The sequence below is a fragment of the Phocoena sinus genome, chromosome 16 (assembly GCF_008692025.1).
Source record: "Phocoena sinus isolate mPhoSin1 chromosome 16, mPhoSin1.pri, whole genome shotgun sequence".
Lineage (NCBI taxonomy): Eukaryota > Metazoa > Chordata > Mammalia > Artiodactyla > Phocoenidae > Phocoena > Phocoena sinus.
In genome coordinates, this window is record NC_045778.1 from 31,425,175 (window position 1) to 31,448,345 (window position 23,171).

Genomic DNA, 23,171 nt, shown 5'->3' on the forward strand with positions numbered 1-23,171 from the left:
GAAAAAAGTATCTATTTTTGGACTTCAACATGTATCTAAAACTATTAAGAATATCCTCTGTCTGAACACTGGCTCAGTCAGAACCCATTTCTCTTCCTGAGAAAAGAAAACAGTCTAGAAAACAGTCACACTTGGTCCGTGGTTCATTGTCCTGTCAGCAACCCACTGGCTGTCTGTGACCGGCCCTTAGTCAGGGCTTGGCGGGGAGTGGATGGGGCAGATTCCCGGCTGCACAGTGGATGGTGGAGCTGGGGCTCCGGAGTGGATCTCCTGATGGCCTGTCCTGCATTCAGGTGGGGTGTTCCCATCACGCCTTTTCTGACAAGCACCATGTGGATGGTGCAGCCTGCGGGGGTCCAGCAGCCGGGGGTGGCTTTCCGTGCAAAGCAGAGCTCCTAAAGTGGAATGGGCACTGCTTCCTACCTGCCCATGCTGCGACTTCAGGGCACACGTGGAGGAGAGGAGTGTTGAAGGTCCCAGGGCTGCAGGGTTCTAGGCTGGGTCCCTCCCTTCAGGTTCCTTGTCCACCTTGCTCTTGACCACGGCGCATCCGAATGTCTTTGAAGGGGGGAGGGGGGAGAATGTAGGAGTCATAGCGCTGTTAGTGATTATTTGGGGAAATGTTTGTGTTGCAGAAGGGGGGAACAGAGCCACTACCCCCCAATCTCTGGAGTCCTGTCTGGAGAAAGGGAGATTATTAAAGGGGCTCGGGGGCTGGGGGTTCTAAAGAGACACATTTCACTTCAATAGAAAAAGGTGGTTGCAGCTACTATTGGGCAGCAGGATGGCTATTGGACTCCTCAGATGGCTGGCCCGAGGGCCCTTGAGAGCTTTCTCTCCTTAGCATCTGGGATGCAGTGTGATTCTGCTGGCATTGCCCCAGGACCTCCAAAGTTTTCTCAGGCGGTCAGGAGAACGGGGAAGGCTGGCCAGGGTGGGAGGCTGGCTGCAGAGCAGGCGCCCGGGCGGGAGTCTGCGGGCTGTGGAGCGAGGTGTTCTTCTCCCGGCGACTGTTGTGCTTCTCCTTATTTGTGTCCCTATTACTGATGTTGTTTGCGGTCCAGGAACTGAGGCACAGCAGTGGGCACCCCGTCTGGATGACCCTTCCAGGAGTCCTGCAGGGCTGCAGCCCCTAGGAGGTGGGAAGGATTGTGCCTGGGGAGGCCGGGCCTGAGTGGGAATGGGGTCTCGCTCGCTGCCCCCGGCCCCGGTCCCCCACAACTGCATGCACCGGGACAGCACATCCTCTCTGAGCTGCAGAGCAGGAAAGGCTTGAACGGGCTGATCAGTGTTCATCACTGGCTGCTGCTGTGAAGTCTTGTGTGTTTGCCTGGCTGTGTAGACGTGCAGAGTGGTTTGACGTGCACCATCTCACAGGTGCTCTCCACTTCTCCTCGAGCTGGTCATGGTTAGCCCTTTACAGATGAAGACGCCGATGACCAGAGAGCTTGAGAAGTCACCCCTATTCACCCAGCAGTAAGCATGGGAGCTGGGACAAGATGTAGGGCCTCTGGACCCCAGGTTTTCTTCCTCCACTCTGGTGGCCTCTTGAATATGCTGCTAGCCAGGCAGGGAGCTTGGGGCGAAAAAGTGCCTCCTCTGGATCCACAATCCCTTACTGTATATTCACTTGAACTTCTTTTACGCACGGCCCGAGTTCCTTCTCTTAAATCTCACCCCTCCTCAATCCGTGGGCCTTCCAGAGCAGAGCTGCCACTGGTCTCCTGGCCCAGCTTGAGGGGAAATCTGGGAGCGCCCTGTTTGGTCTTTGGGGTCATTCTCAGGGGCTAGAGTGTCTGGGGCTGAGATGGAGAGAGTGAGCCAGCTAAGCTCTTGTCCTCGGCTTTCAAGATCAGTGGAAGGATAGGAAACTACGTGAGGCTTTGGAACCTGTTGAGAGGTGGCAGCCAGAATGGGGGACCCGGCACACCAAATCCATGTGAAGCAAGGACTAGCTGAAGAAACCAGGGGTAGAGAAAATAGTGGTGGTGTTATAAGGATTACATGTATGATATTTATAAAGTGTTCAGAACTTGCACTAAATGCTTCCACTTGTTACCTGGAATAAATCAACACGGTAGCCTTTGGAGATGCATATCGGGATGTGAAGCATGTAAGTGTGGCTTCATACCCTTAGAGTATGCCACTGCTATCACTTGGAAGTAAAGAGAATGATGACATCAAACGACTGTTCACAAAAGGAAGATGGTACATATTTAGCCTTCCCCACAAAAAGTAAAAGTCTGAATTTTTTTTCATTATAAATATGATTGACATTTTTTTGAAAGCTGTGAGGGGTAACACGTGGGTCATTTGGAAGGATGATTAGCATGTCATGATCCATCTCGTCAAGTCAGGTCGCTCATTTTCCTTTCCTGAGCAGAATTTGGAATGGAAAATTTCCACCAACTCTGATCCCAAATGCAAACATTTCTAAAGAAGAAAAGAAGTAGGTCAGTTGACCTACTTTTCTCTTAAGTTCTTGCTTAAGCTGTTCCAACTAAGAAATAAAGGAATCTTTTTCCTTCTTTTTAAAAGAACTGTGCACTGGCTATAGGGTATCAAAAAAAAGATTACAAAGAGAGCGAAATTATTTTTTGCTTTAGGAAAGCATCGACTGTAATGGTGTTCCCAAGATTGTAACTCTTTCCTTTCTGCTCTCTGTAATTCCGTGTTTCTGATTTCAGACCCTTGGTGTCTTGTCTACCTAACACTTTTAGTTTGGATGTTTTGCTGAGATTGTTTTCTGATGCACAGCTGTGGGTAACTAAAATGTGTGGGAAGGGACAGGGGTTGGGGGACCTAGATGGCTTAGATTTGATAGAACTGATTTTTTATTTTCTGTCGGGATTAAATAGAAGCACAGAGTGACAATAAACTTGATTTCTGGTGATGTAATTGATTTAATATACTTCTGACAGTCTCATCGTATTTCTGGTGGCTACAAGAGATTCCTCCTACCTTGCTGACTCCGGGAAGTTTCTATCATAGGTTAGACCCAGGAAACTGCCGTTAGGTTTTTTTGGCTCTGGGACCTGTAGTCTAGTTTCCCACCAGTCCCCAGCCACAAGCTCATCCCAGCCCTGGCACCCAGGGCTCCAGCTCATGCCAGAGCCCTTGGCCTCACATTTCTGTGACGACAGGCATGGGGTTGAGGTGGAAGACTTGGGGTGGGTGGCACAGCTGCTGTGTCTTCAAACCACTAATGTCCTCAAGGTCAGCGGCCTCACGCAAAGGAACACGGGGTGAAAATCACAAGGTGCTGGCTTTGGTTCAGTCTGATCATCTTTTTAGCAGTTAGCTGTCCTGAGATGGGATAAACTACCTCCAGGAGCTGGGAGCACCCACTGCTGGGATGTGTAAACAGAGGCCAGATGGCTCTTCAGTCAAGACAGTGAAAGCGTGCGTTGTCCAGTATGATGGGGATTAGATCAGATGACACGACTTTTCTCTCCCACCCCTTCCTACGGTGAGCTCTGCTTTCTCTGTTTATCTGAGAAACAAATATGGCGGCTTTGACACTTGCTAGAGAATAAAGGATGGTCACTACAGTAGTTCAGAAGCTTTCTGGAAATGACTTATGTAACACTTATGCTTAATTATGAAAAGTTTATTAGACCCAAATTAGCTTCTGTTTAGTACTTAAGTTCTCTATACATTCACGTGTCAGCGTCATTTGCTTACAGCTTTCGTTTAAAATGGTGATGCTGCTTTTGGGTGTTGTGACTCACACTCCCCCTCATCAGCCCCCCGGGAGTGCACGGGGCAGGAGGGTGTCCCCTGCTTTAGGATTCAACCTCCAGGAAACACTTCCTGCAGGGGATCAACATGGCTTGCAATTAACGTGTGTTTTCTCCTGGAATCGTCACAAATATGCTGTCAGCCCCCTGCAGACAGTAAGGCATTACCAACATTTGTGTAGCCACATTTCAAGTTTAGTTAAGTGTACAGAGAAAATGCACTTTTATTTTTCTATAATTTCTCTGATCTCATGAAGTTATCACCAGCCCCTTCTTCCCTGCTTCCAGGCCCTGTCCCCTGCATGGGGCCGTGTCTATCTGGAGGTGCCCAGAGGCACCACTTGGACTGGTGGCATCCCTGGGCAGGGGGTACCTGACCTGGTACCACTCCTCCGTCAGGTGTGCACTGGTCTATATCCACAAAGTGTGGTTGGTTGGCCTCATGTGTGGGCTCACACTGGCTTTTATGTTTTACCTGGTGATTCAGTGACCATTTCCTTTGTGCTAGCTTTGTGTCCAGTAAATATCGAACATCCAGTATCTCATTTACCCTTTGCACAACTTTCTGGAAGAGGTAATAATACTAGCAGTTAGGTCCATGGTGCTTAGAGTATGTGGGGCCCTCTTCTAAGCACATCACATACTTTAACTTCTTTGACGCTCATAATAACACTGTGTGCTTGCTACTAGCATCAGCCCCGTTTCACAGATGAGGAAACTGAGGCATAGAGAAGTGATGCCACTTGCCTGTGGTTCACTGTTAGTAAGTGGGGGTGGTGGGATTCAAACCCTGGTGGTCTGGCTCCACAGTCCACGCTCCGATCTGTGACACACTGTGGCCTTGCTGCCATCTCAAGGTAAGGAACTAGAGGCTCCAAAGGTTAAGAAACTGCCCTGGGGCACGCAGTGCCCAGGAGAGTCAGTTCCTTTCCAGTCCAGGATGTCTCCTTGAGGATGAAGAGATGGCTGTTCCTTTAGGAGACATCCAGCCATCTCTGGGCCGTGGGGACAGCTGTTTCAGCTGCCATGCCTTATTCTTGGCTGGGGCAAGTGTCTGCTCCTCGTGCAGCTGGGGCCGCCTCCCATAGACTTCCTGAGGGATGCTATCCCAGTCTCCACAATAAATGCAATAAATGGAGTCCTCATGGAGTAAATGCAGTAAATGGAGTAAAACAGGGAGTTGTCAGAGTTTGGGGTTGTTGAATTCCCTGGGCAGGGGCACCAGGGAGCAGGCTCCCTGTGTAAGGCAGTTAAATCATTTGTTGATTATTAATATTAAGCTTCTGTTGTCTGTGAGACACTCTGTACTAAGTACAGGGCACGTGGTGGTGAACAAAACTGACAACTTCCCTCCCCTCATGGCACTTACATTCACTTGCCATTGACAGAAAAATAATCGTACTGGTATACTCAAAAGAGAATTTATTGGCTTCTGTGACTGGAAAAACCCAAACATCAGGCCAGCTTCAGGCTTTGCTTGATCCAGGGAGCTTAAGTTTTTAGCAACTGGCCTCTCTCCATCGCTCAGCTCTGTTGCGCTCCATGTTGTTTTTATTCTCAAGCAATGCATCAGCCTGTGGTTGCATGCGTGCGTTCATTCTCCTAGGTTCGAATCCAACAGAAGATAGGGCATACTTTTCTCTCAAATAATTTCTGGTATTAGTCCCATTATTCTGCCTTGTTGGCTCTGGTTTGGTCACATGCCCACTCCTGAACCAATCACCATGGCCAGAGGGATGAGCTCTCTGATTGGCTAGGCTTGAGTCACATGACCATCCCCAGAGCAGGGAAGAGTCTATCCCATTGCAACTGTATAGACCGAGTGGGATGGTGTGGCCTCGCAAAGGAAGCTCACCATTCCCTCGCCAGAAGAAGGGCAGATGGTCCTGAGTGGGCAAGACCAATTATGTCCACCATATTGAGGAAAATAACTGGCCTAGTGGAACTCAGTAAGTGAGACTGGCATGAATCAAATAATAAATTTATGCTTCCAGTTGAGGTTAGTGCTACACAGGATCCTTGTGTAGCCAGTTTCAGAAGTCGTTTTGCTGGGTGGCTGCAGCCATGTCGTGAACAGCGGCATCAGTGCTTTGAGCCTGGCGTGTCAGCTTGGAGCAGGCAGTCGTGGGCGTGGAATGGTGCCTCTTGTGCATAATACATCTGGAACCAAGATGCTTGTCCAGAGAAACACTGGTCTCAGCAGTTAACTGTGGCTAAATTTCATCTGGAGTTATAAAAAATGAAGGCGTTTGAACTCATTCATCACTGAGAAACTGTTGAGAATGAAGCGATTAATAATTCCAGCCCCCTTAATGATAGACACCATCTGGAAAGTACGGCAATAAGAAAGGGGAAGGAAAGTCACAAAAATGAATGAGAAAGGTAATGGAGGAGTTGTTGGCCGGTGAGGTGTAGCTGTGGTGAAAGCTTTAAGAAATACGCATGTCAGATAAATTGAGACCCATAAAAAGTAAAACGTCCTGTCTGGGCTGCCTGCCGTTCTTTTCAGGGAGAAGCTCTAACAGAAATAAAAGGAGCTCATTTGGTTACTGAGGTTCAATTCCAAGCTAACGATTTCAGGGACGGAGGTACGGAGGTGGCAGAGGGGTTGGGAACTGAATCCCGGGTCTGCTTTAGGATTTGCTATCATGTGGATTTATGGGTCCATTAGAGCAGAGGGTCTTTTGCAAGTGTGCTTAAAGTGCCTTTCCTTTCCTGGGGCTGCCACCGGTTAGCACCGATGGAGCAAATATTGAATATTTTGATAGTGAACGTGGAGTAGTTGGTGTTTGAGAGCATGTGCGTGGAATCCAGGGAGGTGATTAGGCGAGGTGGCAGGAAGAATGCTCGGGAATTGTGCTCGAGGTGCAGTGACAGAAGTCAGGAGCAGCTGGCTCCACTTCACAGGTGTGCTGGCTGCAACTCCTGCCTGTGATGTTCACGTGGGGGTGATGGGAGCCTGGTCTTTGCTGTGCCAGCGTACATGCTCCCATCTGCCTGCCCCACCTTTTCACCCTCGCCTGATGCAACTGTGGGGAAGGGGGCTGCTGCCCTGAAGGGCCTCTGTCCCCTGACCTTGGCCCTGTCTTTTTGGGCAGTGTCCCCACAGAGGGCGCTGCAGTTAGTCGGACTGCCTCTGACCTCCCGAGAAGCCTTGGGCACATCAGGGACCTGTGGGCCCGCTTGGGTCCAGTGCCCTGTTCCCCTTAGTCCCCATCAAGGGCCTCCATCTGTATGCGGGGATTCTGCCTCAGTTTCCAGGTTGCACCTCTGTTTGCTTCTGCCGCTGACCCTGGTGAAAAGCAGGGCAGAATGAAAACTTAAGGAGTGGAAACATCACCAATCCTTGGAAGCCCCTGTGTGCTTCTCACCAGGGCAGCCCTCTTCCTTCCATCAGATACGATCCCTATCCTCAGTATTTTGTCCATCATTTCTTTGCTTCATGTATTGTTTATATATTGATCTCCAAACACTAGACTGTTTAGCTTTGTGAGTTTTTCAATTTAATATAAACGGAACTATAGTGTATTTATTTTTCAGTTATTGGCTTGTTTCACACTTCATTGAAAAAAAATTTTTTTTCTCATTGCATTTTCCCACTTCTGTTGTTGGAGAACAACAGAACAACAATGCCTATCTTTTAGTGGTTAATTCAGGTGATTTAACATGCATACTTAATATATTATAAAGTTAATATATATCTTTACCCTCTTCCTAAACAAACAGATTTTTTAAACTCCAAGCACCCTTCTCTCAACTGATAAGATGTTGTCCAGTATTATAGTTCTATCTTATTCAAACCCTCAAATTACCCATTATTATTATTATTTTGTAAGTCAATATATATTTTTATTTATTTTTTCACAAGGACACGATTTTAATAGTTACTTATATTAAGATGCAATGTCTGCTAAATTATAAAAATTGCTTTAAAAATATATTGACTTAATTGCACTCATTTCCTTTTCTTTGTGTATTGACATTTTTCAAACACTGCATATTGAAATCAATTCAGAACATGATCATTACAACATGTGGTAAATAACTTCATATCTACCTAACATTGTTCTCATTCAAATTTTAAACTAATGCTTAACTTAGCTTAGTTTATTGATGAAAATACTACATTCACATATTTCATAAAACCAGAGCTAGAAGGGCCTTAGAAAATAATCACACTTGCATGAAATGCTGACAAATAACTTACATATAGTTTCTATACGGCATTCTGTTCACACCATGTATAATCTTGACTATTTCCTATTATAAAATCATTTCCTATTTCCTATTATAATTATAGATACACTAATGTTGAACTTACAATTTTAATGTAAGTCAGTATATATTTTTAAACTGACCTACAGTAGCCATGCTCATCATTCCTTCTAGCAGCTCAGATTCTCTGTCTAGGATTATATTTCTTCTAATTGAAGTATATCCTCTAGAATTTTCTTAGTAGTCAAATCTCAAATTTTTTTTTTCTGAAGACATCTTTATTTTTCCCTTCACCTTGAAAGAGTTTCATTAAACACCATTATTTTTTTCTCTGCACTCTGAAAATATTATCTCATTGTCCTCTGGCTTCTATTGTTGCAATGGAGAAGTCAACCATCAGTTTAATTCTTTATTCTTTGCAGGTAATCTGCCTTTTCTCTCTGGTTGACAAAATGAGACATTGAGTAGCTTTGTGCCATTTCACTGTTATGGGTCTTTGACTAATTCTCAGCATTCACTCTTGAAATATTCCCTCCTCTTCATTCTCCTCTCTCTTTTTTGGAATTCAGCTTATACATGTGTTAGACCTTTCATTCCATTCTCCATGTCTCTTAACCTCCTGAAATGTAGATTAAACTTATGTCACATTTATATAAATATCCCATGGTTGTGTCATTCTTGGTCTTCACTGTGACGCTTCACTCACTTACCCCTTCTTCTCTCCTTTCACCTCATCGTCACTCCTTTCTGCTCACGTAGCATCTACCCAGCCTTCAAGGTGCACTTCCCATCCCCCTTCATTGCCTCTATAAATCCTGCCCTGACTTCTACAGGCCTCATTAATTTCCCCCTTCTTGTGTCTTTCACAGCACTTGCTGTCCTCTGCATGAGATAACTTGGTGTAGAGCAAAGAGCACTGGACTTGGAGTCCGAGGACTTGAGTTCAAATTCTGGCTCCACCACTTAATAGCTCTGTGACCTTGGGTAAGTCACTTCTCTTGCTGACCTTCAGTGTCCTCAGTTATGAACTGATGATGGTAGGGTTGTTAGGAAGGCTAAATGAGATGAGGGCCACTGAGTCCCCAGATACTGCCCAGTGCTGGCTTTGATAGAAGGCCTCTCATGTGACCCTTGGTGTATCCTTTTGCCTTTCTGCTTCAAAACAGAAACCGTTCCTGGTAGACTAGTGGCTTGGGAGCTGGATACCAATGTCACAACTGTGGAAATGGAGCTGTGAAGCAACACTTAGGTGAAAAAGCCCTCAGTGAGTTGAAATCCCTGGCTTGTATGACTCCAATCCATACCTTTCAGTCCATTTTCCACCCTTGAACATTCTCACATTCTTCTGTTTAGGAAAGATCAGTAGCTCCCCATTGCCCTCAGAATTAAGTCCATAATCCTTTTTAATGGTATGGAGAGCACTTTGGGGCCTGACCCTTGCCAGCCTCTACACATCTTGCCACTGCCCAGCTCCTACTTTTTAAAACAATTAATTAATTTTTGGCTACGCTGCGCAGCTTGCGGGATCTTAGTTCCCCAACCAGGGATTGGACCGGCGCCCTCAGCAGTGAAAGTGCGGAGACCTAACCACTGGACTGCCAGGGAATTCCCCCCAGCTCCTACTTTAGCCCTCCCGCCAGCCACAGAGAATCACCTGCTCGTTCCTTTTGCAAACTGCCCTCCTTTCTTGCCTCTCTGTTTTAACCTTTCTGTTTTCAGTCTAACTGGAGCTTCCATCCCTGGGCTCCAGGGCTGGGTGGGTCGCCTCCCTGAGCCCACGCCCTATAGCCTTTATCGCCACTGGTTACAGCGAGCACCACCCTCCCCCGCCCGCTCTTAAAAAAATTTTGCTAATCTTGATTTCAGTCCAGAGTCAGAGATTCTGGAAGGCAGGAATTGTTTCTCATTTAATACTGACTCCCAGGTGCCAGCATGGGACCTGGTTCCTAGAGAGTTCTTGATGAATGTTTATTGAAGGAGGAAGGAAAAAGGAAAAAAGGAGGGAAGGAAGGAGAGAAAGTGTTTCTGGAAAAACTACATTTCCTATTGTCTGGGGATGAGACTTGGCTCAGAAAGAACGTGTAGCTGCATACTCCAATAATCATTCCAGAGCAACTTACCCTGGAACATCGTCTGGTAAGGCCATCTCCCTCAGCAGAAGATCCTAGTCATTAGCAGAGTTAGAAAGTTTCCATGATCCCAACGGTAAGCTCACTCCCCAGCCAGAAGTGGTGAGGTGAGGCCCTCCCCTCTTTCCTCGGCCAGGAGGTTGTAGAGTATTTCAGGTAGGAGGTGGGATGGGATGGGATATGATTAATGCTAATTCCTAGTACACTTGGCTTCGAGGTGATCCAGAAGAGAGAGAGCGATGGAGAGCAGAGGGAACGGGGCAGGAAAACCTAACAGCCTCTCCTCACCATCATCCTACACGGCCCTCAGCCACCAATTAATTCTCTTAGGAGTCAGGTTTCCTGTGAAATTCTTTGCCATCCTGAACTGTGAGTCTGTATCACCTTTGGTCTTGGGCCAAATTACAAGTTTGATCCCCAGGTAGGTATCAAAGAGGGGGCAGAGTTCACAGATGCTTACTATTTGAGATACCTGGAGAGTCTCCCAGGAATATCCCAGGCTGGGGCCCGGAGGAAGTCCCCTTCAGCAGCCTCTGTTTGAGAGGACTGTGTGCGGGGTGTGGGCAGCACAGCTTGGCGGTACTATGACCATTGCTGCTACCAGCTCAAGGTAACATCCAACACTCGCATGTGTGGAGTGTACTCAGTGTATCCAGTGCAAATTAGTTACATTGTATCGGGTAGTCATTACGTTCTCGGGCACATTCATGTGTGACGAGCACATTCGTGCGTTACCGCAATGAATTCTCAAACAACCGGATGATGTAGGTGTTATAGTCAGTACCGCTTAATAGATGAGGTCACTGAACTGGGTTTCAGAGGGGCTTAAGTGACCTGCCCAAGGCCACCTATTGATCAAGTCCTTGAGCTGTGATTTTAGTCCATGATCACTGCTCCAAACAAGCCCCCAACGTTCCAGGCACTTGGAATACAAGATAAGATTTCTGTGTCTATTCAGGTCTTCCAGAAGCAGAAGTCCAAGAGCTTTATGGAGGAAATGTCTGTGAAGGATAAAGGGGAGACAGAGCAGGACAGATGGGGAGAGTCTTCTGAACATGGTACAGGTCTGACACCTGTGAAGGAGCAGAGGGAAGGAAGGACAGATTATTGGGAGGAAGAGCCTGATACGGGAGTGCAGCTCAGAGAACATCTTCGCCAGGCTGATGGGAGGCTCTTGAGGAAAGACTGCTTGCTAGAGGAGTCCCACGTTGGGTAGGCATGGCAGCTCTGGTACCCCCTGGGCTCCGTCATAGTACCCCTTGTCCGAGTCAGGCACATAGTACCCCCTGTGCACAGTGGATCCTGAAGGACCAGAAGCTGGAGGTTGTCAGCTCACCAGCATTGCTGCTCCTTGAAGCAGGGTCTCTGTAAGGGAGGCTGAACAGAACACTCCCACGGCCATCACAGGCTCTGTCCTTGAGCTATTCCCAGCCACTTTACTAATATACCATAGAGTTTGGACAGAAGGTTGTAAAAGTCCAAAGGTGGGACGTTCTAGGAGCCTCCTGGGATAAAAATGATTTCCTGACAGGGTTAAGCAAGTTGCACACTGAATAAAGGGAAGCCAAGGGGGCTAGTTTGGGGGAGAACGGATTGAAATACAGAAAAGTGAGCTTAGCCATTTTGGCCCAGGGAGGCACCTTTTTCTAGTTCAACCACCCAGAGGGACATCTTTTTCTAACCCACACAAAGGTAGAGTGTAGGTGACCAGCAGCCTGTGATTCCTGGGAGAAAAGAGGAATCCTTCAATGAGGATTCAGGGTCAGCTGGGACAAATCGGGCATTCAGAGCCTGGTGTCCGTTGTTCCTGAGCCAGACTCTGCCAGACGGAGGTCAGTGGGAAGCCCTTCGAGGGTTTTAGATGGCAGAGATGCATGGCATTGTCATTTTGGGGTTACTGGTCACTTTTGCATATTAAAAAGTCAAGTCATATTTAAGTTTGTTCAGTCTCCCGCCCATTATAACACTCCCCTCCTCTCCAACTCCCAGGTCTAGGCTGGGCTTCAGCTTGAGGTACTTGGAGTTGGGACAGAGGTGACATCTTCTGGTCCTTCTTCCTCGCAGCCCTTGGCTCCATCTCTATTTCCCCTTACTTACCTCCTTGCCCTAGACACCTTTAGGGTCTAGGTCCTCTGGTATTGGGCCAGGGAGGTGGGTGGGGGACAGTGCTGAGTCTTCTGACAAATCCTGGGCATGCTTTTCGGTTGGTCCTCTTTTGGCTGTCCTTGCTTCTCTGGCTGAACCCACCAAGGCCATCCAAGGAGCATCCTCCCTCCTGCATGGTATGTATGTGTGATTCTTTGGGCACCCTGCGGTGGGAATGCTTCCCACCCTCTTCTCTTCTTCTCTCTCCCTGGTTTTCTGCTTACACAGCCTGGTTGGGGAGCGGGTGGCTGGCTTGATTGCCTCTCGATAAGTCCTGGGCAAGGAGGAAAGAGGTGGCCCCCATTTGTGTTGGCTGTCTTAAAAGGGGGACCTGTGACAGTGTGGCTGCTTCTGTGTCCTCTGCTTTGGGCACAAGGAAGTCGTGCCACACCTCCTGTTAAGTAGGAAGGATATGGGAAGGGAGTGTCCCTACAGTGAAGCATGGCAATGGCACCAGGGGTGCAGTGGCGGGGAGTCACAGCATGCAGTGCCTTCAGGGTCATGGTGATGAGCAGCCCATCTACCTTCTACCCTCTGCAATGTGACTGGCAATAAATAATCCCGCTGAATGAATGCAGATGGTAAACAAGTAGGTGTGTAAGAGGACATTGTGTTGCAATTTACCTTTCCCCCAAGTAACAGCTGAGAGCAGGAGCCCACATTTCTGTAGCTCTTCTGTTTATGAAATTATTTTCAATTCTTGGTCTCACTTGAAAGTCGTAACGCGCCCTCGAAGTAGGTAGATTAAGATTGTCACTTAAACGTCAAAGGACACTGGGGAAGTTGAGGGCTTGGCTGAAGGTCCCATGCGCAGGTGAGGGCAGAGGTGGGCAGGTCATCTAGGTCTCCTGACACCCCTCCTCTTCCCACCGCCGCCCCCTCTAGAGCCTGACCTACCAGACACATGGCCTCTCGTTCACTCCCTTAGAGGACAGCGGCTCCTGAAGAGCCTTTTGGGGGATTGACCCTGATGTACAAACACCTCCAAGGCCAGACCTGACCCTCCTACTGTGGTGAAGCCACATCGTGTAGGACTGCAGAACCTGAGGACGTTTTGTTCTTTGAGCCGAAGTGGAGCTTAATTATGTGCCCCTATTAAGAAACTGTTTGCCTGGCGTCCACAGGTAGACAGAGGAAGTGTTTTTACTTCTTAAGAGGAAACACTGTTTTCAGGTGCTCACTCATGGGTACCAGAGAGATAACCGAGGCAGTAATCGTAAGTCATTCTGGTCTGGTCATTAAAGCAGTACTCTTAAGGCTCTCCACAGGGCAATTCTTGTTGACTTGTATTTGTAATCGATAGATGCTATAATTCCAGCTCATTTACTAATTCTTTGCTTACCCAGTTTTACCCAATTAATCCAAATTAGTGTGGCTAAATTTGGGGGAAAGCTTGCTAAATTGGGGTCCGAGTAGCAACTCTGCCCCCAGGCTCACTGCTAGTTGCTCCGGGCCAAGGTGTCTCCTCAGTAGAATAAGTCAAGTGCTGGACAGCTCCTGAGGCCCCTCCCTTCTCTAGACCTTTGACCAAGGCTGAGGGGCAGGAATGATCTGGGGAGGGTAGCTGGCTGGGGAAGGGGTTGCAGAATCTGCTGACTTTTTTTTTTTTTTTTTTTTTAAAAACAGGAATTATCAGCCGAGAAGATGCCGAAGATCTCCTTGAGAATATGACTGAGGGCGCATTTCTGGTCCGGGTCAGTGAGAAAATCTGGGGTTACACCCTCTCCTACCGCCTGCAGAAAGGGTTCAAGCATTTTCTTGTGGATGCCTCTGGGGATTTTTACAGCTTCTTGGGAGTGGACCCCAATCGCCATGCAACGCTCACGGATCTCATTGATTTCCACAAGGTATCCCTCTTAGGGGTGCTGATGGGGGTGGCTGGGGAGAGGCAGGCTGTGGGCATTCTAAGAGATGGGGATGGAGAGGGAGCAAGCAGCCCCAGAAGGTCCTTAGGGTCACAGGGATCTAGACCATGCTGGTAGAAGAGACAAGAGATTGTCTAGACCAGGCTCTGGGGCCACTGCTCTTCTCTGGCTGACCCTCTACTCACGCGGGCACCTCAAACACCCATCTCCAAGCCGCTTCTCACCTTGAGTACCTGAGTGCTGCCTACTGTCAACACTTAGGGGCTGGTTGACCTGCCTTCTGTCCCAGCCCATGTCTCACCCCCAGCTTTTTCCAGGGTGTCCCTCTTGAGGACATTCAAGGCAGGCCTTCAGCAGCTTCGTCAAGCTAGCTGGGCAGGCAGCCCTGTGGTTAGAGAAGCTTCTCAGGTACAATGCCTCTTGTTCCAGCTATAGCTTTGCCACTTAGTGTGTGTGACCTCAGGCAGCTTCCTTAGTCTCACTGAGCTTTAGTTTGCTAACCGGGCAAATGGATGTAAATACTACTTAACTCAGATCCTGTGAGTGTTAAATGGGGGGATGTACATAACGGCGCCCTGTAACTGAAGTGGTATGCATGTTCTTATTTGTTCCCCTGTCGTGGACCTCACATTGTGAAGGACGTCTTCTTCCAAACGATGTATATAAAAAGAAACAACTTTTGTGTTAACGTGGCTGTTGGCATTAGTAGTAACTGGAAGAAAGCCAGAGGTGAAGCTCAGTGACCCGGAACGGGGTGGGGGGGCTCAGGATTCCGGGAGACAGAGCTGTGGCAGCTCAGGGGTCCCCCATCTCCCTGAGCTTTGCAGGTGTAGAAATGTTCACAGAATTACTTGACCGCCTCACTGGGCTTTTGCTATAATAGAGACTCTTGGATTTGTATTACTTTTTCTTCATGGATGTCCCCAGGGCTCTAGGGCAGCTCTTAACTTGAACTTATAAGTAAAGCACATAGAAAACCACCCAATTACAAATACCTAGATGCTGGGAGGAGAGGACTGCTCAGAAAACTAGGCTAACCGGGATCAAAGCAGATTTCTACTTGCATCAGGAAGAGCCTTCTAACAACTATAGGGAAGAGGAAGGAGGGGTGCGTGGATATTGGTACCTTCTCTGTGTCGATCGCTGTGCCTGTTGCTCTCATCCATGTTCTCATTTAATCTTCACCATGGCTCTGGGAGGGAGGCATATTAGTCCCATTTCATAGATCAGGAAACCAAGGTCAGGGAGTTTGAGTAACTTGTCTAAGTTTTCATGGCTGGTACCAGCTAGACCCAGGAGATAAGCCCCAGGCTGTCTGCGTCTAAAGCTTATGCTTGTCCCTCTAAGCCACGCTGTGTGCTCTCTCTGTCCAATACAAGCTGCTTTGAGCAGTGATGATCTCCTTGTCCCTGGAAGGGTGAATGTCCGTCTCTCAGAGATGCTATGGACAGGTTCCTGCATAGGAAGGCTAGACCAGATGTCTTTGGAGGTCTTTACCCTCTCCCAAATGTAGGGTCTGAGGCTGGCAACTGAGTTTCTAACATTGAAGAGAGATATTTTCTATGCCCCTGTGTAGATCTGGTGGTCAGCTTTTATAAATTAACATTTTAATTACACAACTTATGATTACATTCTAAGGAAAATCAAATACAGTACAAAGCAAAAGTCTTGTTCATTTCAAGCCCCCATTTTTATCCTCCATCTTGAATTACCAGTCTGCTGTTTCCCTATCCAGGTATTTCCTGGGCATTAATGTAGAAATTTATGTACATGAATTTTTTTGTTATGCATATAACAAAATGTATGTCCATAGTTTTGTTATTTTTCACACAAATTGGATAATCCTTTACCAAGAGCTTAGCAACTGGATTTTAAAAAACTTGCTTAATATTTCATAGAATGTATTTTTTGAAAGCATGGTCCCTGAGATCGGGCTGCCAAGTTTTAAATCCCAACTTCATTACTGTGTGTGACTTTGGGCTACTATTCAAATTTGGGACCTTAGTCTCCTCCTCAGTAAGGTAGGTTTAAGAACAGGGCTCACCTCTCAGGGCCACTGGGAGGTTTCAGTAAGATATCACTGTGTAAAGCACTACAACAACGCACCTGACATTTGTAAGCTGTCAGGACATGCTGGCTGTTATTGACATACATCTGTGGGATCTCTTCATGTCCGAGCACGCACCGCACCCTTGGTATGGATGTATCTTACAGTTTCGTTCTCCATCCTCCTCTTGCTTGTCACTTATGTAGCTTCCAGGTTTTCGTGACCACAAACAGTGCTGCAGAGACTTGCTTGCATGTGTCACTTTGGGCACATGTGCAAGTCTTTCTCTAGGATGGATCCCTCACACTGGAATTGCTGGATAGAAGAGTAAGCACATTTTATTTTGAAAAGATCTGCCAGATTGCCCTCCAGAAATGTAGCGCCAATTCATGCTTCTTCCCAAACTATATGAGGCTGTTTCCCTACACTGCTGCCAATACTGGGGATTATCAGTCATTTTAATGTTTTCCCGTAAGATGGGCAGTGTATCTCACTGTTGTTTAGCTTGTATTCCTCCGATTACCACTGATGCTGAGGATTTTTTCATGTGTTTAATGGCCACTTGGATTTCTTCTGTGAATTGTGTTAATGTCTTTTGTCCATTTGTCTACTTAGGTGTCTCTTTCTTATTGACGTGTCAATTCTTCTGGCGACTAAATTGCTCTTTAGTTACGTCCATTCTGCTCTCCAGGTCTTCCACTGGAAAAAATTTTTTTAACTTAAATGGGCATCCCTTTCATTTCCAGGTTTTTTAACTGGTTCTTTTATTTTATAATAGTCCATTCTTGTTTCATGGATGATTTATCTTCTTATTCCAGTGAGGAGATTAATACGCATCTCTTAAAGACTCTTTCTGTTTGTTTTATAAACCTGATATTTTCTTGGGAGTCATTTCGATTGTTGAGTTTGGCATCTTTCTTTTATGGTTATGATCTTCCTTAAATGTTTATAAATTTGGGGCTTTGAGGGGATCTTTGAACTTTGAAATTCCTGTTTATTCATCCGTGGATATAGTCCCTGTTTCCCAAATCCAATCTGTTCATGAAGTGAGGGACGGAATTGACGGTGAGTACTTCATCTTTGGGCGTGGAGATGTCTGAACTAGTTGGATCTCTTTGGTTTCCCAAGGAACTGCGTGCCTCTCCTCACTTCCTGACCTGCCTGAGGCAGAGCCCTCTGCCACCTGGAGTTCCCCAGCCTGTCCCACTGACACTTGTTCTTGCCCCTGCCCCACAGTCACTCCTCTGACAATCTCATCCTGTATTGCCTTTGGTTTTCAAGTATTCGCCAACATTTTTGTTCTGTTGGTGGTCCTCCTTCTTATTTTCCCATGCTTTTATGGATTTATTTCTTTTTAAAAGCAAATTTTTCCCTGCCATTTCTATAAATTTGAATGCAGAGGAGGCAGATACATATTCTTAGTCTTTCTATCTTGAACTGGTCTCTCTCTGGTGGACCTTTATTTCCTTTTTTTGATTATAAGTGAATTTTCCTTTTTTTTTTTTCCTTTTAGGAGGAAATTATCACTGTTTCAGGGGGAGAGTTGCTGCAGGAACCCTGTGGACAGAGGGACAGCCCACCAGACTACCATCTGTTGTTTGAATGATATTTTTCCCCCTTCTCGATTGGACTCCGTGGGGCATCCTATTTTTGACCTCAAGAACTTCCCAGCTCAAATTCTTATGGCCTTCTGGAAGATCCACCACCATCCACAGGGACAAGTAGATTAGTATATTTCAAGGAATATGAAATATATGGTGTACGTGCTGCTGGTTCCTGACCCAGTGCCCAAGACAGAAATTGCTAACAGCTGGTGCAACTCTTTCCTGAAAAATTTAGATACAACCTCAGAAGATGAAGCCTTTTTGTCATGGCTGCCCTAAACTGAATTCCTAGAATACAAGGATCATGTTTTAATTATACAAATAATTCCAGTGCCGAACTCTGAGTTTAACATATGGTAGACATTCAATAAATATTTGCTGAACGACTGCACTTCTTCTGAAAGTTTTCCAACACTCATCAGCAACGATCTCTAGTAAGTTATTTTCTATTTGTCACTGTTTATAAAGTCATGGGGATTAGAGAAGAAATGTTGTAAAGGATTTATATGGAAGGCATAGGTACTGTGTTTTAAATGATACTCATTGTCACTCTCATTGATATTATCAGTGGAATTACCTAAGGCTTCTGAGCCCCAGCTTCCAGACGAGATGACTGATACTGCCCTGCCTTCGTATTTCCCTCTTCTGCCATCCCTCCTCTGTCTTGGAATCATATCTTGGCCCTGGTTTTGCAATATTGAGGCAGTGGTTTCATGTATTCCTACAGATATGCCTAAGCCCCAGGGGGAATTATAAATTCAAGAATGGCTTGTAGATATCTGATAAGGCCTTTGCTTTCTAGGATGTGGTCCTGTTTATGCAGGTTACTCAAATGATTACCTCTGCCTTCCTACTTCTTTTGATTTTGATTCTACTGTCCATTTATACCGTGTTCTTCATATTAAAAGAAGACTCTCCAGTAACTCAGTAACTTTCAGCGATGGTGTCTTTGTGCATACTCGTATTTTATATTTATGGATTTTATATATATATATATATATACAATATATATCTGTATATGGCATGTTACCATGGGATTATTTTAGGCTCTAGAATCAAGAAGACTTGGGTTCAAATCTCACCCTGAAACTGACTAGTCTAATAATGCTGGCAGCGTTGTATTTGGTGGGAGTAAAAGGATGAATGGACTCTGTGGCCATCAATGAACTGGTTACCTTACTTGATAGTTGTATCAGGCATCTCTTATGTTCTACTCCACCCCTTGCCTCACCTGTTCCTCAGATCACCTTGGCCACTTGTTTCACTCCAGTTGCCACCACTGAAACCAGATCTGCACGGCTCTCCCACCGTGTTGATCGGCCAATGGTGCCTTGCCTCGTGTGGTGCTATGGGCCTCTCTTCTGTTACTGCAGAGGCATTAAGACGCCATGCAGCCAAGGAGAGCCTGGAGGTTAACTCCCCATGAGGGGAACCTTTGATCAATGGGAGACAGAGGATGGTGATCAATTCTTCTCCCTTCCTCTTCCCTTCTGGAGGGACTGTTCTGAGAGGCAGTTCTTCACATGCAAGATGTATCAAGACAGTCCTGCAAGACCGAGCAACTAGTCACGATGAAACCAAGCAGTGGCCAGATCAGTGCCACCCCCTCCTGTGTGTTCTTCCTCCCTCTCTGCTTCACTCCCCTTTCGCTCTCTCCTGCTCCCCTGGGACTATGCTCCTGGGTGACGCAACAGCACATAAGCACTGCTGCAGGCTCAGCCTTTCGGGGAAGCCAGGGTAAGGACCCATCATACAAACGTGCTCAATACCATCAAATTCGCATGCTGACTCCATGTCCTCTCTCCTATCTACCTGCCTCACAGGGCCCCTGGATGAACGCAGTAAAGTGATGGAGGGAACCTGCTTTCTGAACTGTAAAGTGCTTTAAAGCCTGATTATTATTATTAAAATTACCTTCTTTCCATTAGACTCAGAGGAATCAAATTAGAGCTTTGGCTGCTACTTACCAACCATGTGACTTTGTTCATGTTATTTAACCTCACTAAAGTTCAGTATAACTGAGGAGAGAATTTTCTATATGGCCAACACTAGGCCTTATGGCAGGTCAGTTAAATGATAAACACGAAAGCTCTGTCAAATGGAGGGTATCGCCGATGACAACCGCTTTAACAACAGCAACGGTTTCATGCTTAGCAGGGACGTGTCGGGGGGATGTGATGTGATGATTTTCAAGGTGTTAGAAGAAACTAACAAGAAGAAAGTTCTCACTCCAAAGCAGCTTTGAAAGTAGACCAAGATGGGTTGAGAACCTGATTCCCCAAGCTGTTGTTCCTGTCACCCCTAATTAACATGTGAGAGACCACAGCTGAGTTTTTCCATGCCTAATACATTTATTTCTTTTTATTTGGGGCCTGCACTTTCTGCACGTCTCATAGATTTTAGGTTTTACCTGGCTTTAAAATAAATTCCTTGTAAGTTGTCCTGCAAATGAAATTACTGTCTGGAAAACTGCAATCTCTTCTTGAGAGTTTTATTATGCTAATAAATGTCAGGATACTCAAATAAAAGAATTGTCTTTTTTTTTTTTTTCTTCCCTGAGCCCCACAAATATAATGAAAAACAGTCAGCCAGCTACAAGACTCAGCAGAGGGAAAATTTACAATCTATAACTAGAAAGAGGTGTAAAAAACACTGTGCAACTCGAAGATAAATTTCAAGAGCTGAAAGGGTATCTTGGGGTATAGATTTGGGGAGGTCCCTGTGTGGTAGAGTTGGACCTGCATACTTGGGGAGTGGGGGGGATATCTAAGAAGCACGGGCTGAAAAGGGCTACTGAGAGGGGATCCTTAGAAGGGACACAGGGGCAGGAAGACCTGAGTGCCTGGGGAGTATGCCCCCTCCTGTACCCTCAGCATAAATTTGGAGGCAGAAAGACTCTTGTTTTGTGACGCTGAGCGTGTGTCTCCAATTCTCTGGGCCCGTTTCTCCACGATGCCTGTCTCAGAGTGTGGCTGGGAAAATAACATAACATGAGATTGAGATTAAACTGCAAATGTTGTTTCAGTTCTGTGTGTGCGCCCGGGCTCGTGTGTGTGATCCTCACAACTATCATGAGGGAGACGATGCTATCATCCCCATCTTGCCTGTGGGGAAAGTGAGGCAGGGAGAAGTCCAGAACTTTCCCAGGGCCACTTAATTCTCTGGGAAGTTGTATTACAGCACTGGGATTCATCAGGCTGGCTTTGGAGTCTGCAGAGAACTTACACCAGTGCTTTTCAAACCGAGGTGTGCAAACGAACACAGCTGATGTTCTTAAAATGTCCTTCAGCGGCTCCGGGGTGGGGCTTGAAGTTGTGCGTGTCTAACAAGCTCCTGGGTGCTTGTGACGCTGTGTGACTGTCAGCCACAAGCCGAGGAGCAAGCCTTGCAAATTAGAGCTGCAGGCCGAATTCGGCCTCTCTGCCTGTGTTTCTACAGCCTGAGAGCCAAGAGTGGTTTTTACATTTTCAGATGGTTGGAAAAAATTAGAATAATATTTTATGACCTGTGAAAATTACATTAAATTCAAATTTCAGCGTTCACCAATAAAGTTTTATTGGAATACAGCTTTGCTATTTGTTTACGTAGTCTTAGGCTGCATATGGCCTGCAAAGCCTAAAATATTTACTATCTGGCCCTTTACAGAAAAAGTTTGCCGACCCTGGCTTTAAATTATGGTGCATAGGTGAAGAATTCTTTTGCTTTCTTTCTCTGCTTTATCTAAATTCTACCCTTAGGAAAGATTTTGACACCATCATTTATATGTCAGAGAAACCTAAGAAAATGTGTTACATTTTAAATTTGAAACTCATCTCATCTGTATTAGTTAAAAAGGAGGCTGGTTTCTTTGTCAAAGAATTTTAACCAAATGCAAGCAAGTACTATCACGGTTATACAGATACTTTACAAGGGCGCAGGATCTTTTGCTTTCTAGAACGTACCATACTTCCCTGCGCTTAACTGTGTTATGTATTTGTTTTGCCCTTCAGCCTGTGAGGTCCTGGAGGCCAGGTAATGCCATTTACCTATGTGTTTTATGGTGCCTGGAATAGTCAATGTTGTCGAATTGCATTTGCTATGGGTTGGGGACAAATGGGCTGTGTGAATTTCAAAGGGCTGCTTTCATCTTTAGGGGAGCCCTATGGTTGAAAAACCCAGGCTGGGCATCTGACTACTTTGGGTTGGAATTCTGAATCCACTACTTTCAGTTGTTAACAAGGAATAAACAAACAAACAAACGAGACTGATAAAGTCAAAAAAGCTCTGCTAACAGCTAGTCTGAAGTGGGGGAACTGAGAATTTAAACAAAAATCCCATCTTGGCAAGACTGTTCTATAACTTGCAAAACAGATAAGCTGAACCAATTAAACAATAACTCCCCATCCTCCCCTCCCTCCAGCCCCTGGCAACCGCCATTCTACTTTCTGTCTGAATTAATGTGATGACTCTAGGTACCTCATGTAAGTGGAATCATATCGTATTCGCCTTTTTGTCCCTGGCTTATTCCACTTAGCATAATTTCGTCAAGGTTCGTGCATGTTGTGGCATGTGTCAGAATTTTTTCCTGTTTAAGGCTGAATAATATTCCATTGTATGTATATACAACATTTTGTTTATCCATTCTTCTGTTGATGGACACCTGGGTTACTTCCACCTTTGGGCTGTTGTGAGTAACGCTGCTATGAACAAGGGTGCATATCTGCATGACTCATGTGTTCTGAAGAACTCCTGGGTGTTCCGGCAACTCCTTAGTTTACAGATTCTGACCAATCCCTGCCAAGGTCATTCTGTGATCAACTTCAGCTCCCCCATCTCAACAAGTGACCTTTCCTAGCTCCCACGATTATCTGGTATGTGCTCCCCCTTGCTGCAACCAGCTAATAAATCTAACTTTGGTTATATGTGTGTTCCAAGAGGGCTTTAGCTGATGGGCTTTAAAAAGATGATACCTGTAAAGCGTGGGGTATCACAATAAACACTTAATAAGAGGTGAATGTCTCCTTTCCATTGACCATGCTAAGAGCAGCTGTGTGAGTCCCTGTTGTGGGCAATATTCCGTGTGCATTTATAACATCATCCCACAGGATAAGCTCGTGGACTTGCTGGGCTATGAGCTCTTACTCCAGGAGACTGTGTAAGGTAACGGATGGTGAGGTTGCAGAGCCAGAGCCAGACTCAAAAATGGTTGTGCCAGCTACTCTTCTGAAGGGGAATTTGTTATCCTGGGGGCACCAGTGTCAGAGGCCCAGCAATCAAAGGGACCCCCTAGAGGGGAGCTGAAGGAGAAAAGGCCTCAAGAGCACCCACGGTCTGTAGAAGGAGGAGGTGGCCAAGCTGCTCTATGGTCGACCCTTAACCCATTCACCAAGGGGCTTCTCCCCTCTGTGGACACGGCCTCTTTCATCCCCCACCCAGGCAGGGCGTGG

The 23,171-nt window shown here is 46.2% G+C and overlaps 1 protein-coding gene across 4 annotated transcripts in view; it reads left to right on the forward strand.

Moving 5' to 3' along the window:
- Positions 1-20,266, forward strand: part of SH2D4B (SH2 domain containing 4B) — an 86,821-nt gene extending 66,555 nt beyond the window's left edge. The window contains exons 7-9 of one of the 4 annotated variants that reach the window (XR_004346265.1): positions 8,825-8,939; positions 9,122-9,219; positions 13,856-13,928. Coding sequence is in view for 1 of the 4 variants with exons in the window: in XM_032608771.1 (XP_032464662.1) it covers positions 13,856-14,076; positions 17,655-17,747 (314 nt within the window). In the remaining 3 variants the exon portion in view is untranslated. Of the gene's footprint in view, positions 1-8,824; positions 8,940-9,121; positions 9,220-10,310; positions 12,081-13,855; positions 14,077-17,654 lie in introns of those variants that run through there. The other 3 variants (XR_004346264.1, XR_004346266.1, XM_032608771.1) reach the window with 3 other exon arrangements.
- Positions 20,267-23,171: the final 2,905 nt, after the last annotated feature.